The sequence below is a fragment of the Megalobrama amblycephala genome, linkage group LG10, assembly GCF_018812025.1.
Source record: "Megalobrama amblycephala isolate DHTTF-2021 linkage group LG10, ASM1881202v1, whole genome shotgun sequence".
NCBI classification, from domain to species: Eukaryota; Metazoa; Chordata; class Actinopteri; order Cypriniformes; family Xenocyprididae; genus Megalobrama; species Megalobrama amblycephala.
The window spans coordinates 8,678,949-8,698,787 of record NC_063053.1 but is presented as its reverse complement, the minus strand read 5'-3'; the positions used below and the strand labels follow the sequence as shown (position 1 = coordinate 8,698,787).

General features: G+C 39.4%; 1 protein-coding gene across 1 annotated transcript in view; it reads right to left on the bottom strand.

Moving 5' to 3' along the window:
• The window catches only part of vwc2 (von Willebrand factor C domain containing 2), a 38,056-nt gene extending 23,741 nt beyond the window's left edge, over nt 1–14,315 (bottom strand). The window contains exons 1-4 of the mRNA XM_048204342.1: nt 14,030–14,315; nt 13,848–13,952; nt 5,181–5,234; nt 4,484–5,069 (exon numbers count right to left, since the gene is read on the bottom strand). Coding sequence (XP_048060299.1) covers nt 4,484–5,069; nt 5,181–5,234; nt 13,848–13,942 — 735 coding nt within the window. The 5' untranslated portion in view covers nt 13,943–13,952; nt 14,030–14,315. The remainder of the gene's footprint in view (nt 1–4,483; nt 5,070–5,180; nt 5,235–13,847; nt 13,953–14,029) is intronic.
• Nucleotides 14,316–19,839: the final 5,524 nt, after the last annotated feature.

Sequence of the window (19,839 nt, the reverse complement as noted above, 5' to 3'; positions counted from 1 at the left end):
CCTCCCGCCTGTGAGGAAAGAGACATTAACAAACACTACATTCAGAGTTTCTGTCCAGCGAAAAAGTAACAACATTTGCAACACAGTTAAGCTCAGGAGAGCAAACCTTCACTCCAAGGTACCTTCGTCTGCGTGTTCTAGATTGTTAAGGACCTTCTGCACCTACGCCAGGGCCTCATCTGCGTGTTCCAGATTTTAGGACCCTTTGGTGCTCCAGGAGACCAGCATCCCGCAGAGCTGTACTCATAACCACACCTTAAGAGACATGTGATCCAAAATCACAACGTCGGCGGAGTACCAATCCCTATTTTACTTTGCGTCCTTGAATGGACAAAGTAAAAATCACTACAGACGCAAAGACCAACGGCGGCATGCTCGAGTTTCCCCCAGAAACCTACCAGTACCACTCGAATTAGAAAACATTATTACAAGCTTACCGTTGTGAATTGATTTTGGATCATTTTTAACCAACCAAATTTACGGACAGCAGCTTTAAGATAAAATGATTTTCAACGTGTGAAAAAACGTACAAAATCCAGGTAAATATCATAATAAATATAATATCTTTACTGTGCGTAATTTTCACTCAAGTTGTATTTTGTCAAAGTATGCAAAAATTGTGGAAGTATTTTAATTGTCTGTATTTACTTATATTTACATCAAAAGCAAATTTTATTCTACAAATGTTTTAAATGTCATTTCCATCAGGGATGGAACAGAGAAATGCTATAATTCTGCTGTGATTCATGTGTATGTACTTTTGGAGATTGCTAAAAGCCAAATTAAACTAGCGAATTTAAAAATGGTTTTAAAAATCCACAGCACCAAAAGTGCCCATATGCATTTTTATGAAGCTAAACCGAACTGTATTCATGTGATAAATTCAGAGTCTTGTCACACAGTGGATTTCTGAAGCATTCATGTGACTCTACAGATGTCCCAGAAATCACATACAGTATATATGAACAAACCGATCAGTTTTGCTCACTGCTTCTTTTCTGCTACCAAGCATAAAGTACAAAGGACTTTTCTTGCATTAGCATTTCTGTGAAAAGAACCTTCTGCACACAGTATCTCCTGAGACAATCTTTATCAAATCAAACAGAGGACAATGTGTCACCTCCAATTGTGATGGAAAATAAAAATTCACAAGGGGTTTCTAAAATTGAAAAGTTCAACAGTGGCAAGTAAGGATTCGTTCAGCAGCTCCCCCTGAGAAACCCACATTGTGGGACTAAACAGATATGATACCGGACTCATTTCGTTCTGCCGAGGGTTTAATTGTTTCCTTTGCATTCTGCATATGCATTAGGTACAGCTGAGCAGAACCAATAAATTCAGTGCTTGGTCATTACCACTCTTTGTGAAAAGCACTTATGCTGACTTCTGCATTAATAAATCTCACTGCTTGCTTACCATAAAGCTCAGGTGCTCTGGATAAGGACTCCAATGTCACAGGGGGAGGAACCAATGAAAATTGAATCAAGAGCATAAGCTGTAGAAGCAGCTAATGGCTTTGGCTACACTGTGAGGTGAGACATGCAGTTCAAAAAGAATCATTTGTGCACCTGCTGCTAACTCTGAAACTGATGACAAGTGTTTTTCACTAAAGGCGAAATTAGAGAGCATCATAATAGGGCCTTACAGAAAAAATGCCTGTCTTCTTCTCTTACATAACACAGCCTAAGCAAGATAAGTCACCATTAGTTTCGCATAATAATTGAACTCTTCACACTTTCACAGCATAAAATGCAGGAAAAAACAGCATTTTATTTTATTGCGAGCCTCCTTCCCGGGGGAAAGGCTCAGGCTGAGGAAGAGTGATGGATTAAAAATGAAAAAACGTGCAATTTTGAAATCTCATTTTTGGCTTGCTGGAATCAATACATAATCAAGACATGATGTGCACACATTAGATTTCTTCAACTGGACAGAAAACTCCACTGGACCACAGAAATTCAATCCCACTCAATAATGAACAGGGATTCATAGGGGTAAAGATCTAAACTCAAAGTCTTCACATAGTCTGCAATAAAATAAAGGTCACTCTAGCACTCCTGACACTGTTGAATACAGATAAAAGAGAAGAATAAACCTACTTAAAGGATTAGTTAACTTCAGAATTCACATTTCCTGATAATTTACTCACCCCCATGTCATCCAAAATATGTTTATGTCTTTCTTTCTTCATTCAAAAAGAAATGATGGTTTCTGAGGAAAACATTTCAGGATTTTTCCTATATAGTGGACTTCAACGGCTACCAACAGGTTGAAGGTCCAAATTTCAGTTTAAATGCAGCTTCAAAGGACAATCCCAGTGGAGGAATAAGGGTCTTATCTAAAAAAAAAAAAAAAAAAATTATATACTTTTTAACCACAAATGTTCATCTTGCACAAGCTGTGCGATGCGCCACACATTACGTAATCACGTTGGAATGGTCACACGTGACGTAGGCAGAAGTAACGCAGAAGGGCGAAAAACTCCATCTCATTTTCTACTCCAACTTCAAAATCATCCGACATTGCTGTTTTACGTTTTTTGGTAAAGGCTGTTTGACTTAATCTTTGCATGTTCGCTTTTTAAACACTTGCTCAGTACTTCCGTTTACGTCACGCATGACCTTTCCAACGTGATTATGTAAAGACCCTGGTATACTTCAAACGAAATCGAAGAAAGAACTGATGTGACGTCATTTCGAACAAAATCAGGCCAAAACGAAGTTCATTTTGTGTTCTTTTTGGAAGTTGGAAACGGCTTGCCAAAGCGAACTTTCAGGAAAAGTTCGTTCCAGCTGCAAAACACCTTCGTACTACCATTAGGTCAGTGACGATAACGTAATAGGAGGTGTGCGCCGAGGCTCCGCCTTCACTCGCGTGGACCGCGTCTTTGACTCATTTGATCTGTAGAGTTTGTTGAGGTAAGATCTCCGCGGGTGAAAACATGAACACAGTGGATAGCCGCTTTATAGTACAAAATGAAGTTGTGCTTGTAAAAAAAACAAAACAAAACAAGGCACTAACACTGTTTTTCATGTTTGATACTGTAAAGCTGCTTGATTTTAAGCAATCCATTGAATAAAGTGTTATATGAAGACGTGACGTGACTGGAGTGCTAATTTGCAGAGCTCGTGCTAACAATCCCATGCTGTTATGATCAGACGCTTTTCTTAAAGGTCCCGTTCTTCGTGATCCCATGTTTCAAACTTTAGTTAGTGTGTAATGTTGTTGTTAGAGTATAAATAAAATCTGTAAAATTTTAAAGCTCAAAGTTCAATGCCGAGCGAGATATTTTATTTAACAGAAGTCGCCTACATCGAACGGCCAGTTTGGACTACATCCCTCTACTTCCTTCTTTAATGACGTCACTAAAACAGTTTTTTGACTAACCTCCGCCCACAGGAATACACAAGAGTTGCGTTTGTAGAGTGTGTTTGTCGCCATGTCGTCGAAACGCTGTTATTTTCATCCCGCAGTCCAATCACCGGGTCTGATTCCGGCTCAAATTGATAGGGTAAAATTAAAGACATGTTTACAATAACACTGAGCGCGTGCATCTCCACGTTATAGTAAGAGGCGTGACCTTTCCGGGCAAGGTTCACTAAGCTGCTGTCGAATCACAACACAGGAACCGCTGGCACAATCAGAACTCGTTACGTATTTCTGAAGGAGGGACTTCATAGAACAAGGAAGTCATCAGCCCATTTTTATGACAGTGGAAACAGCGGTATACAGATAAGTAAATTATGTGAAAAATACTGTGTTTTTTTTACACACGAAACATGAACACATGTTATATTGCACACTATAAACACAATCAAAGCTTCAAAAAACCACGAAAAACGGGAACTTTAAGCTTTCTATAATAAATACTTACTGTTTTCTCATTTTCTCATTGTTGTATTTATTTTGTTACTGAGAAGAAAGTGCACGGCACATATTTACATATTCATCTAAACGTTGCTCTTAGCAGTGTGGGTGGCGTCAGATGTTCGTTTACAGTATATCGCTGGTCACACATTTCGAACTTCGTTTTACCCCTAAACGAAGAATGAAAAAGAAGTTTGTTTGAAGTATACCAGAGTATTAATATTAATACGTGGCGCATCGTAGAGCTAGTGCAAGAAGAGCATTTGTGGTTAAAAAGTAAATAATTTTTATTTTTTTAGAAAATGACTGATCATATCACTAGATAAGACCCTTGGTCCTCAGCTGGGATCTTGTAGAGCCCTTCGAAGCTGCATTTAAGCTGCAATTTAGACCTTCAACCCAGTGAACCCCACTGAAGTCCACTATATGGAGAAAAAATCCTGGAATGTTTTCCTCAATGACCTTAATTTCTTTTTGACTGAAGAAAGAAAGATATAAGCATCTTGGATGACATGGGCGTGAGTAAATTATCAGGAAATTTTAATTCTGAAGTAAACCAATCCTTTAAAGATGGCATCTGGAATGGATAATGAATCATGTAATGTGCTGCTCTAACCTTAAACTCCTCCAGAGATGAGTAGACCTTTCCTCGAAATTCACAGTAGTTTTTCTTCTCTTTGCACTGTGGGCAGCACTGGCTGGTGTCAACACGCAGGCAACGCGGATGAAGTTTTGGACACTCTGGTTGGGCGCACAGAGGACCTTCATCTGTGCACAAGCAGGGGCAGGTGGAGGGTCCTGGGGTGAATTTCTCCCCGATGGCGAACACAAACCCTGTCTCGTCCATGCAGCCTTTACCCCTGTAATCGGGATATGCGTACTCATCAGTCGCATCAAGGGACGCGTTGGCCTCTTCTGTAAGAGTCTCTTCAGTTTGCTTGAGTGATTCTTGCTCACCCCAGGCTTCGAGGGTCTTACCCTGCAGTTTGGACCCACGTCTCAAGGGGCTTGAGTTAGGTCGGGTCCTGCTAACACTAGATCTGTTCACGCCCTTGATCTCCTCCAATTCAAGATTACTCAGCTCCTCCAAACGCTGCCTTGCACCAGGGCTCAGAGCACCCTCCTTGGCCTGGGTCAGAACACGCTCCAAACGCTCTTTCTCCCCACCCTCCGGCACCGACACAATGGGATTGCCTCGTGCGCTTGTATACAAGAGCCAAGTAACAAAGAAAAGTCCTGTTGTCATGGCAGCCGAGTGAAGCATCTCACTCCTCTCCACCAGCATAAAATTACAGTACTGCACCTGGACTCACATTACAATCCTCAAATTGCAGGTAGAGTCTATTACAGCAGAAGCGGCGTCACATCTGTAAAAGAAACAAACTACAGGTTTCAGCACCATGGACAGGGGTGTACAACGTAATGACAGTCAACTGAAGCTGACTACATCAAATACCCAACAGCTGACCCAAGGAGTCTAAGTGGTCTAAAACACTCCTTTAAAAACCCCAACACTGATTCTTCAGTCGAGTTAATCGTTCAGGCTGTGAAATTGATTCTGTGCTTCTGTAGATTTCATGAAAATTTATAATAAGTAAACTATATTTAAAGTATTTAAATACTTTTATCCCTTAAAACTCATCTTTGAGCACCAAAATTACATATTTAAACTTTTTTTCCTGTGAAAAAAAAATTCTTCATGCCTTAAAATAGTTTGAATGTAACTCTACATCCCTTGCTTCATTTAGTATACACAGATCTATGATTATGCTAATTAGCCCCGCCTCCACTCACTCGCACAAGCTCAGCGATCCACTCGGTCATCTTACTGAGGTAAACGCTGCACAATGGTATCGCTTTTTACAACGTCGGACACATAACGGTAATTAATGTGATTAGCCTTTTGCTTGACTACATTATCAAACAGCTGATAATAATGTGTTGCTAATGTTACACAAACCATGTTCCCCTCTGCCATCTGGGTCTGCCTTCTAAAAATCAGTGTCCTTTGAAATGCCTTGTACAAATCAGAACGTCAGTGGACAAAGGCATTTAGTTCATCATAATATCGTAATATACACCATATACCCACTATATTGCTAAATCTACCTGATTTTTTATATAAACAGAAAAAATATACCGGGATAATATGGCTTCTCTATTTGTCTTAAAGAATATTAAAAACACCACATAGACATATAAACAACATTAAAAACTTAATTTTCACCACAGGGGGACTTTTTTATTTTAATTATTTATTTAACCACAGTTGAACATAACATAAAGGCATTTGAAATAAAATCTACATTTCTTTTACTAACAACTACTAAGTATAATTTGCAAAAAAAATCCAAAATAATGTGAATAATCCGTCTTGAATTTACATGCATTGCCTGTTACTTTTGCTCACAATCTGGTTTCCAGGAATAGTTTTGTAGTTCAGAACATCTGTTCTCCTCCCAGTATGCACTAGAGTATAAACAAATATTGTGTGACTGTCTTAATTTCTGTTGTTGTTGCTTTTATTGTCATGTTTAGTAAGCTCTTGCCAGAATGGATTTGTTCCAATATGAACAATTAGTTGATTGTTACCCTTGTCATGTTTCACAAACCAAGTGTTGAGGTCTTTGAGTATTTTAAAGTATTAAATGAATGCTTTTTATTTCATGAGTGTTTGTCCATGTGAAGTAAACACCAAACACTTGGCTCTTGGTCACTTGTACATAGAAAAATGAGACGTACAATATAAGCACAGTATAAACGTTATAATTACTATTAATAAGCATGATATTTGCGTCACTCAATAAATTTGCAGAATTCACATTTAAGAAGCTGATCTGAATTCTAAATATAGTATGTCATTTCTTTCCATACTTTTATAGAGTAAACTGTAGGCTATTATTTTACAGAGTACAGAATATTGCCTTACTGTGCTTAAACAGGAAATAACCAAAATGAATATAATTAATTAAATTGTTTCTTTCTTCTTCTTCTTCTTCTTCTTCTTCTTCTTTTTTTATTTTTTTTAAAAGAACTATACAACTTTTCCATGCTGGAAACGTGTGAAGGCTGACTGCCTTGGGTGTAATCACACATAGCGACAGCAATCTTCCAATCGCACCTCCACGCATCAATTTTCACGGGGGTGATGGACACGAAAGTAAATTGCCTCAAGGGAACTTGAGTCACAAGCACTTCAATAACTCCTCTATTCTCCGTCCAGCTAAGCGCAATCAATTCACTTCAATTGAATCTGTTAAATGACACGAAGAGGTTAATCGAGAAATAGATTTTAGTAGGGAGAAAAAGGTCTCTGTGGAAAAATATTTAAGCAATGTCACATGACCAAGATTGCTGTTGTCCTAAATATCAGCATGGCTGTGATTATGCTGTAGGCACAAGGCTGCAGGTAATCACAATGAATTGCAATGAAACGGAAGTGTCGACAGATCTTTTCTTCCATACTGTAATGTACATCCGTGTGTGAAGGATCGAAAACAAAAATGCAGGGTGGGAATTCTATCCATTGGTCAAAAATGGAGGCAGATAAACACAAGCTTGCAGGGGTGGAGTGGAGAAATCCTGCATACATTTTCAGAGAGAAGTCTGCTGTTTTCACTAGAAGATACAGTTATGACATAAGCCTCATGAGGTCAATGCAATTTGTAAAAAGCAGCATATGCACAGATGAACCCTTGACAATAATATCTATAACATAAATACATTTAGAACAGTGAAATAACTGCCAGACTGGACCACAGAATTTAATGGGATGCAACATTTCCATTATACAACCGTTCTATAATTATACACTTCAACAATGTAATTAATATCAATTAATGTATGTTTCAGACAAAAATCGACCAGTTAATTTGTATATTTCTTCTCTGCCAATTAAGGGTACGTTTACACAACAACGATATGCTTAAAACAGAGAAGTTTTTACTTTGAGTTTTCCATGTACAGACAACACCATTGTCAAAACGATCCCCATTCATACAAATCTGTGAAAATGACTAAAAACGCTGTATTCTGCTGGCAGGCCATTAGATGGCGATGATGAAACACAATAGACTGAACATGTAATGCGCATGTGCATGAAGTCATCGTTTTCACAGATTCGCGTTTTTGGGTATGTTTACACGACAACGATATGGTTAAAACGGAGACGTTTTCCAGTGAGTTTTCCGCGTACAGACGACCATTGTCAAAACGATCCCCATTCATACAAATCTGTGAAAATGATTAAAAACGCTGTATTCTGCTGGCAGGCCATTAGATGGTGATGATGAAACACTATAGACTGAACATGTAATGCGCATGTGCATGATGTCATTGTTTTCACAGATTCGCGTTTTTGGGTATGTTTACATGACAACGATATGGTTAAAACGGAGATGTTTTCCAGTGAGTTTCCAGTGAGTCCAGTGAGTACAGACGACCATTGTCAAAACGATCCCCATTCATACAAATCTGTGAAAATGATTAAAAACGCTGTATTCTGCTGGCAGGCCATTAGATGGTGATGATGAAACACTATAGACTGAACATGTAATGCGCATGTGCATGACGTCATCGTTTTCACAGATTCGCGTTTTTGGGTACGTTTACACGACAACGATATGGTTAAAACGGAGACGTTTTCCAGTGAGTTTTCCACGTACAGACGACCATTGACAAAACGATCCCCATTCATACAAATCTGTGAAAACGACTAAAAACGCTTATTACCGCTGGCAGGCCATTAGATGGTGATGAAACACTATAGACTGAACATGTAATGCGCATGTGCATGACGTCATCGTTTTCACAGATTTGCGTTTTTGGGTACGTTTACACGACAACGGTATGGTTAAAACGGAGATGTTTTCCAGTGAGTTTCCAGTGAGTCCAGTGAGTACAGATGACCATTGTCAAAACGATCCCCATTCATACAAATCCGTGAAAACGACTAAACACGCTGTATTCTGCTGGCAGGCCATTAGATGGCGATGAAACACTATAGACTGAACATGTAATGCGCATGTGCATGATGTCATTGTTTTCACAGATTAGCGTTTTTGGGTATGTTTACACGACAACGATATGGTTAAAACGGAGACGTTTTTCCTTTGAGTTTTCTGCGTACAGATGACCATTGTCAAAACGATCCCCATTCATGCAAATCCGTGAAAACGACTAAACACGCTGTATTCTGCTGGCAGGCCATTAGATGGCGATGGAACACTATAGACTGAACATGTAATGCGCATGTGCATGACGTCATCGTTTTCACAGATTCGCGTTTTTGGGTATGTTTACACGACAACGATATGGTTAAAACGGAGACGTTTTCCAGTGATTTTTCCGCGTACAGACGACCATTGTCAAAACGATCCCCATTCATGCAAATCCGTGAAAACGACTAAACACGCTGTATTCTGCAGGCAGGCCATTAGATGGCGATGAAACACAATAGACTGAACATGTAATGCGCATGTGCATGACGTCATCGTTTTCACAGATTCGCGTTTTTGGGTATGTTTACACAACAACGATATGGTTAAAACGGAGACGTTTTCCAGTGATTTTTCCGCGTACAGACGACCATTGTCAAAACGATCCCCATTCATACAAATCCGTGAAAACGACTAAACACGCTGTATTCTGCAGGCAGGCCATTAGATGGCGATGAAACACAATAGACTGAACATGTAATGCGCATGTGCATGACGTCATTGTTTTCGCAGATTAGCGTTTTTGGGTATGTTTACACAACAACGATATGGTTAAAACGGAGACGTTTTCCAGTGATTTTTCCGCGTACAGACGACCATTGTCAAAACGATCCTCATTCATGCAAATCCGTGAAAACGACTAAACACGCTGTATTCTGCTGGCAGGCCATTAGATGGCGATGAAACACAATAGTAACATGTAATGCGCATGTGCATGACGTCATCGTTTTCACAGATTCGCGTTTTTGGGTATGTTTACACGACAACGATATGGTTAAAACGGAGACGTTTTCCAGTGATTTTTCCGCGTACAGACGACCATTGTCAAAACGATCCCCATTCATACAAATCCGTGAAAACGACTAAACACGCTGTATTCTGCAGGCAGGCCATTAGATGGCGATGAAACACAATAGACTGAACATGTAATGCGCATGTGCATGACGTCATTGTTTTCGCAGATTAGCGTTTTTGGGTATGTTTACACGACAACGATATGGTTAAAACGGAGACGTTTTCCAGTGATTTTTCCGCGTACAGACGACCATTGTCAAAACGATCCTCATTCATGCAAATCCGTGAAAACGACTAAACACGCTGTATTCTGCTGGCAGGCCATTAGATGGCGATGAAACACAATAGTAACATGTAATGCGCATGTGCATGACGTCATCGTTTTCACAGATTCGCGTTTTTGGGTATGTTTACACGACAACGATATGGTTAAAACGGAGACGTTTTCCAGTGATTTTTCCGCGTACAGACGACCATTGTCAAAACGATCCCCATTCATACAAATCCGTGAAAACGACTAAACACGCTGTATTCTGCTGGCAGGCCATTAGATGGCGATGAAACACAATAGACTGAACATGTAATGCGCATGTGCATGACGTCATCGTTTTCACAGATTCGCGTTTTTGGGTATGTTTACACGACAACGATATGGTTAAAACGGAGACGTTTTCCAGTGATTTTTCCGCGTACAGACGACCATTGTCAAAACGATCCCCATTCATGCAAATCCGTGAAAACGACTAAACACGCTGTATTCTGCAGGCAGGCCATTAGATGGCGATGAAACACAATAGACTGAACATGTAATGCGCATGTGCATGACGTCATCGTTTTCACAGATTCGCGTTTTTGGGTATGTTTACACAACAACGATATGGTTAAAACGGAGACGTTTTCCAGTGATTTTTCCGCGTACAGACGACCATTGTCAAAACGATCCTCATTCATGCAAATCCGTGAAAACGACTAAACACGCTGTATTCTGCTGGCAGGCCATTAGATGGCGATGAAACACAATAGTAACATGTAATGCGCATGTGCATGACGTCATCGTTTTCACAGATTCGCGTTTTTGGGTATGTTTACACGACAACGATATGGTTAAAACGGAGACGTTTTCCAGTGATTTTTCCGCGTACAGACGACCATTGTCAAAACGATCCCCATTCATACAAATCCGTGAAAACGACTAAACACGCTGTATTCTGCAGGCAGGCCATTAGATGGCGATGAAACACAATAGACTGAACATGTAATGCGCATGTGCATGACGTCATTGTTTTCGCAGATTAGCGTTTTTGGGTATGTTTACACGACAACGATATGGTTAAAACGGAGACGTTTTCCAGTGATTTTTCCGCGTACAGACGACCATTGTCAAAACGATCCTCATTCATGCAAATCCGTGAAAACGACTAAACACGCTGTATTCTGCTGGCAGGCCATTAGATGGCGATGAAACACAATAGTAACATGTAATGCGCATGTGCATGACGTCATCGTTTTCACAGATTCGCGTTTTTGGGTATGTTTACACGACAACGATATGGTTAAAACGGAGACGTTTTCCAGTGATTTTTCCGCGTACAGACGACCATTGTCAAAACGATCCCCATTCATACAAATCCGTGAAAACGACTAAACACGCTGTATTCTGCTGGCAGGCCATTAGATGGCGATGAAACACAATAGACTGAACATGTAATGCGCATGTGCATGACGTCATCGTTTTCACAGATTCGCGTTTTTGGGTATGTTTACACAACAACGATATGGTTAAAACGGAGACGTTTTCCAGTGATTTTTCCGCGTACAGACGACCATTGTCAAAACGATCCCCATTCATACAAATCCGTGAAAACGACTAAACATGCTGTATTCTGCAGGCAGGCCATTAGATGGCGATGAAACACAATAGACTGAACATGTAATGCGCATGTGCATGACGTCATTGTTTTCGCAGATTAGCGTTTTTGGGTATGTTTACACGACAACGATATGGTTAAAACGGAGACGTTTTCCAGTGATTTTTCCGCGTACAGACGACCATTGTCAAAACGATCCCCATTCATACAAATCCGTGAAAACGACTAAACACGCTGTATTCTGCAGGCAGGCCATTAGATGGCGATGAAACACAATAGACTGAACATGTAATGCGCATGTGCATGACGTCATCGTTTTCACAGATTCGCGTTTTTGGGTATGTTTACACGACAACGATATGGTTAAAACGGAGACGTTTTCCAGTGATTTTTCCGCGTACAGACGACCATTGTCAAAACGATCCCCATTCATACAAATCTGTGAAAATGACTAAAAACGCTGTATTCTGCTGGCAGGCCATTAGATGGCGATGATGAAACACAATAGACTGAACATGTAATGCGCATGTGCATGATGTCATTGTTTTCGCAGATTAGCGTTTTTGGGTACGTTTACACGACAACGATATGCTTAAAACGGAGAAGTTTTTCCTTTGAGTTTTCCGCGTACAGACGACCATTGTCAAAACGATCCCCATTCATGCAAATCTGTGAAAACGACTAAAAACGCTGTATTCTGCTGGCAGGCCATTAGATGGCGATGAAACACTATAGTAACATGTAATGCGCATGTGCATGACGTCATCGTTTTCACAGATTCGCGTTTTTGGGTATGTTTACACGACAACGATATGGTTAAAACGGAGACGTTTTCCAGTGATTTTTCTGCGTACAGACGACCATTGTCAAAACGATCCCCATTCATACAAATCTGTGAAAACGACTAAAAACGCTGAATTCTGCTGGCAGGCCATTAGATGGCGATGAAACACTATAGACTGAACATGTAATGCGCATGTGCATGATGTCATTGTTTTCATAGATTAGTGTTTTTGTTGTTTACATGGAGACGGTGTTTCAAAAACTCGCTTTCAAAAGTTTGCGTTTTCAGACCACCAAAATGGCACTGTCATGTAAATGAACGACTAAAACGCATAAAAAGTTTTCAATTTTTAGTTGAAAATGGTGTCGTGTAAATGGCCCCTAAAGTAGTTCCACAAGAAGCCATATAGTGGATCGGAGCCATTATAAGCTTAGTAATAATCACTCAGCTCCACTCCGGGTTTTTAATTTCACGCTCCCCACTCACAAGCGAGAGAAACCCACTCAGAGCGAAAATGAGGAGTGAGAAAACACCCAAGCTCTGACTGAAAAATATGGTTGTTGCAACAGGTAAAAACTTGTACCCAAACTACAACAAAAAAGGCACCAAAGCTCTGAAGCGGGTTTAAAAAAAACAACAACTGTTAACCAACAAAGAATAAAGAAAAAAATATTGTAGGAGGAAGAAAGATGAGTGGAAAAATATATCAAACAAGATGCACAGCAAAAATGTCAAACACTCAATTATAGACGAACAAACATAATTAATTGTTAATCTAAACTCGTATTAATGCATAGCCTATAAAAAGCCATGCAATTATCTGAACTACAGTCCCTGTGGAGCCTGTTGATGCAATACACAGGTGCTCTTCACAGCATTATTCACATCCACTCGAAAATCACATCTTCAGCTTCACGTTTAACGATACAAAGTATGACTGAGGCAATCATTTGGAGTTCACATGAGGCTGAGAATGAGAAAAAGAGGCGTAGATAATGATGCGACACAAAGCAGACACTAAATCTGTGTCTGCGCTGTAACACTAAAGCTATTAGCTGTAATATCCATACCACCCACATAAGTTAATTAACGTAACGTAACCTAAAGAAAAAAATTAACAGAGACCAAACAGAGCGAGTGGTCTATTTTATCCATATCATACTTCACTCTTCGACCGCAAATATCAGTTCTGTTCATTTTGGGAACATTAAGCGCATCGGTCATACAACACCCTATAGCCTACTGACTCATCTTAAACGTTTAACTGTAACTTTATAATGCCATTTAGAGACATTAAAACTGACTAGACGTCCATACCTGCATCTTTCCGTCGGTGTGGTTGGTGTGTTGTGTAGATAGTTGTCACACAGTTGATATCGAGGCTCGTTCATCAGTCTCTGCACACTCCACATCACCTCACAACTACGCTCAGGAAATAAGGAAATTTAGTTGAAATGTTGCCACTAACGAGGACGACAGGGCTGTTAATGTCTCCTCACCTCTAGTCTGAGAACTGAAAGAAAGGAGTGGACTCTTCAGCTCCAGTGACAAAACACATAAACCGGCAGACTTGCGTCACTGGGTGAGGAGTTTAATGAAAATAGCGCGTCACCTTTCCGACCACCAGGTGGCACATTCCCTTACTGGACTTATAAAATACACTGTGTGATTAATCTTTCCCTCACGTTGTTTTGACAGAGCCTATCCATTCTTAGATTGTTCGTAAGATGTGCGATGAGCGTGTCTGTGTTCCTGATTGCCTTGTTGGGCTTCATAACGACATTCTGAGGACAAAGACATTTTAATGTGCAGGTATAAAACTTATGAAAATGCACATGAGGATTGAACTTTTCTGCTATGATTTGTATTGATTGTATTTGCTGTTGCACTGCAATGGGATCTCTTCAGTTATGAACAGTGAAATTAGAACACACACACACACACACACACACACACACTGATAAACATCATTGTGAGGACATTCAATAGGCGTAATGGTTTTTATACTGAACTCATGACATTTTCTAGCCCATATCCCCAAACCTAATCATCACAGAAAACTTTCTGAGTTTTTATAATTTTCATAAACAATTGTTTATTATTTAGCGAATTGAATTAAGAGGACATTGGCATGTAAGGAATAATTGACGACTGGCCGTTGAATTCTTAAAAAATAATTCACACCCGAGGTGGTAATTGCGTCATGGCCGTTACACCTCAGGTGTGCATTATTTTCTAAGAATTCAACGGCCCAGAGTCAATTATTCCGCTTATACTATGGTTACTACACCTTAAGACACTGGTCTGATGTTGTATTTCAAGATATTTGTCAGGTTTTTGTCCTTAAAACACTCTTGTGTGTGGGACTAATTTCTTACGCATCTAATCCAAAGCCTCCGTTGCTAATTGAAACATAATTTCAGAACTAGTTGCTAATGGAGGCTTGAGCCTTGATAGCAGAATAATACCATTGATGCAGTTATCAACAGTTGAGAGAGAGAGAGAGAGAGAGAGAGAGAGAGAGAGAGAATAAGCAGCATATGTGAATTAGCCTACCTGAGTCTGTGCGTCTCTAATGGCAGCAGTGTCTCTACTAATAGCGAAACTAGCTTATAAGTTTATCTACTTCAAGAACAGTACAGTTATTAACTCGCTGGTGAGTTGATTAATTCATCAGACTATATTTATTTTCTTGGTCGGTGTCGTTGTGGGTTTTGTAGGCTGCAGGACCTATTGAGATAACTGAAATCATTTGGCGAAGTGATATGGAACTGTAATGGGATCAAGACCTGCTAGAACTACTTTAGCTGTGCGTTTCCCTGAAAATAATTGCACAACTTAGAACGTTGGTCAACCAATCAGATTTGAGCATTCAACAGCCCTATAGTATATGTAGGGCTGTGACCCAAAACCTGAATATCAGACCTGTTGATATCAGTATATTCAAAGCTTTGTTTGATTTAAAGCTGGCTTTCAAATAGTCAGTACTCAACTTGTTGATATTTCTGTTGTTTTTGCATAAATCTGATTATAATGACAGTAGACTAACCCATAAATGTACATTTTTAGACATTATTGACAATATTTTATTACTGAATTGTTTTTCCAAATAAGTTTAGTCAGATTTTCTCTACCATTCAAAAGTTTGAGGACAGTAAGATTTTTTTTTTAAAAGAAATTAATACTTTTATTCAGTAAATATGCATTAAATTGATCAACTGCAAAAGTAAAGATAATTATAATGTTACGAAAGATTCTATTACAATAAATGCTGTTCTTTTGAACTTTCTATTAGTCAAAAACATCATGAGAAAATGTATCAGCGGTTTCCAGAAAAAATATTAAGCAGCACAACTGTTTTCAGTTTTAATTATAAGAAAAATTTCTACAAATCAGCATATTAGAATGATTTTTGAAGGATCATGTGACACTGAAGACTGGAGTAATGATGCTGAAAATTCAGCTTTGCATCACTGGAATAAATTACATTTTAAAGTACATTAAAATAGAAAACAGCTATTTTAAATTGTAATATTATTTGACTGTTTTTATAATATTTTTTATCAAATAAAAATAAACCTTGGTGAACATAAGAGATTTTTGACCACAAACTATAGCAAACAAATGTTTATTTAAATGAGAACATACCATAGATCTGTTGTTTTTGTTTTTGTAAGTTAATAATAATGACCACAAAAACCCTAAACCCTATGAGAAATCTTTTTACATTCTTAAAAAACACTATTTTATATATTAATAATTGTTTTTCCAAACGAGAACATTCCCAGATGTCCCCAAAAGGACACTGTCAGATTTAGCCAACTTCTGGGGACAATTTTGTAAACACGCACACATAAACACAGAACGACAGTGGTGCTTGGGGCTAGATGATTACGTCCTTTTAAAGAAATGCTCTTCATATCCAGCACAGGCCTGCATTAATATAATTGATTATTCAGGGTTAGTCGAAGCCATTTCCATCATCTTCTTTTGATGGGGTGAGAGGAGAAAATCATTAATTCAACATTAACAAAGAGATGTCCACAACACTACATTTCACAACAGAGCACACGCAGTTGGCAACACGACCCCCTCCATACAGAGAAGAGGAGGTCCCCTTCTGACACATTTCCATGCCCATTAAGAATTGATCTAGTCCAGCCCTACTCTGAACCTGTATTTAGCATGCGGACGTGATTCAGATCTTCAAGCAGACAGGGTTATGGTCAAATTCTTACGGCTTGGCAAAACGTCTTAGTGTGAGAGTGTTTTTCTAAAAGCAGAAGTTATTTTATTAAAGATGAATGGGGTCTCTGCTCCCTGAGAACAGGACAAGGGCTCTACGTGCAGTGAGTGACAGTGTGGTAATGGTTCACTCAGACCACATGCATGATTGAGCAACCTGCAGGGAAACCTGTCCCAGCAGAAACTGTGAAAAGGTAGTTTCTAAAACAAGGGTGATGAAAAGTTCATTCTGATTTTTGTCTGACAGTTTGTTGTCTAGAACCAAATTATGTCTCAGACTCTCAGTGGACATTTCTACCAAAGGGTAAAAAAGTTCAGACAAACTATAGGACAGAGTACAGAGGCTAGCAATAATAGCAAGCTAGCTTTGAAAGCATAAGATCCCACCCTCCCTTCATAGCACTTTCCAAAGCCATGCCTCCTCCAAAACACATGAACGCACACAGCCAGAGCAGAGTCTGCTTAAATTACCCCATGTCTCAAAGCACGTAAAATGACAAAAATAATGAACATAACTTAAAGATCTATGACTTTTACCACCTGACTGCTGCAGATTAATTTCGGCGTTGATAGTGTCGTCATAGAAACTCATAAATTTGAGTAGAACTTGATCAGCTCTGAGAAGAATGTCACAGTTTGCCATCTCTTAATTATGGAAATCACGACATGACATGAACGCAGCATAAGCTCATTGTTTTGGTTCAGGAGGAACTGTAAAAGGTTGTTGCTGTTTGTCTAACTTCCCATAAAGCCTCATGGAACATGCTGATGACGTGTGATGTCTGAGCAAGCAGGGTGCGTGGAGGTATGGAAATACATACGTTGACAGATAAATGCCCTGGGTATACTTCTTTTTTTACACGTACGCTAACGTATGCGCACAATCGAACGCACAGCCTTACAAAGTAAACTTCATTTGACTCTTGCGCATATACAGGCGTTCGACACGTGCGTTTTGAGCAATCTCTCGCCACGAGTTACAACCTATGTAAACATCTTTGCATTCTTTCTTGCTAGCGTTCAACCTCTTCACACATTCTCTCGTCTATGTAGGCCTCCATCCTCGCTGTAGCTTGCATGCGTTCCGTTCTGTTCTATGCAGCTTTTCTTTGACTACCTTGCGAATCGACGCCCCCAGGGCATGGTTGCCACTTTGTGGATAAACGAATTACTACAAAAAATTAAATGCCCATGTGAGACCTGCGCGTACAAAGTAATAAAAATCCGGCAATGCAGGTACAGTACGCACGCACTCTTCTGATGATGAAATTCTGATGACGCTGACCCTCGGGTACGTGTAAAAAGTGAAGTATACTTTATGCTCCTTTTCACAAGATGTAATATAAGTCTCTGGTGTTCCCAGAATGTGTCTGTGAAGTTTCAGCGCAAAATACCCCACAGATCATTTATTATAGCTTATCAAATTTGTCCCTATTTGGGTGTGAGCAAAAACAAGCCGTTTTTATGTGTGTCCTTTTAAATGCAAATGAGCTGCTGCTCCTGGCCCACTTTCCAAAAGAGGGCGGAGCTTTAACAGCTTGTGCTTCGGTTGCTCAACAACAACAAAGCTGGAGAATCTCACGCAGCCAAAGTGATGATTGTCAGTAACAGTGTTCAGCCTTACATTGTTCAAACCGGAGTCGGACACTGATGGAGAGACTCAGGAAGAAGTTACAATTTTTAGAATGAAACTGTATGTTTCTGAATGGTTAAATTATGTAGTTGCTGTGGAGTTGATTCAACTCATCGACTAGCATGTGCCGTCATGTTAATCTTTTGTGCAAATCCAGTGTTGAATTGACCCTCGTTTGTGAAGCAGTCCGGTTTGAAATGACGGGATTGCAACAACACTCTACTACAACAACTCTTCCTCTTCTCTAAAGCAGCCCAACATGGCCTTAATAGTGTTCTGTGCATGTCTGTGCAGCCAACGGCAGAACTGTCAGCATGCTTTGCTCGAACTTTTGCCATGACATTAAAACTGATACACCGTCGTCGCTCGCGAAAACAAAATGTAGGCACCGTGGGTGGAAACGTGCAGATTAAGGGGTGGTAATATTATAATAAGATCCCCTTCCTACGTCACTAGGGGAGCGAAATCTGAGTTTTTTTTTTTTCACATGCTTACAGAGAAAGGGTTACCAAAACAACTGGGTTGTCCTTTTTCTTGTTTTCTGGGTTGTTAGATGCACCGGGGACCTGATTATAGCACTTAAACATGGAAAAAGTCAGATTTTCATGATATTTACCCTTCAAGACATCCTATCATTTATACAAACATTTTAAGGTCCTGAGACTTCCACAGTCACAGAAGATGTACATCTTGTAATATTTAGACCAGTTCTATTATTAAATGCTATAAGGATGTGAAGAGAGTTTCAACTAGTATAACAAAAAATGTTTATGAAAAACATTGCCTACCTTAGCTTTTATATAGAGGCCTTTCTTCTAGGGGAGGAAAATGTGTCAAAGAACCCTAGAAAGAAGTCTGTCATGAAACATCCAAGATAAAAGTAAAACATATGTCCTAATGCATTCAAATGTCTTAGGAAATTATTAACGCATGTGACTGGTCATAAGAAAACATGCATTTTTATATGACTATGGATGCTGAGTACATAAATGTCATATGTCATGGCATGATATGGTCTGGGGCTGACTGAGATGAATAGCATTCAGACTGTCACAGAGTCTGTTCTCCAGTAAACCAGTGAGTACTGATGAAATTTACAAAACAGCAAACATCCATCAGAAACAAATGGTTGATAGGCAGGACAAAATAAGCTCTCCAAAAGACACATATGAATCACATACATTGCATGAAAACAGCTTTCCCCATGGGGGAATGTACTTCCTGGTTCTTAGAGACCAGCTTACTTTTACCAAAATAACCCTGTTTTAAGCACTGCATGTATTATTGAAAGACTCAAGGCAGCAGATATGCATCTGGAGCACCATGAAAACTCTTTGCTTTTACCTTTTAACTTCAATCACAACAGGTCAGGCACTGAAATGCAAGGGAATAGAGAATTAAAAATGTTTAATAATTTCGTTAAAGGTTTAT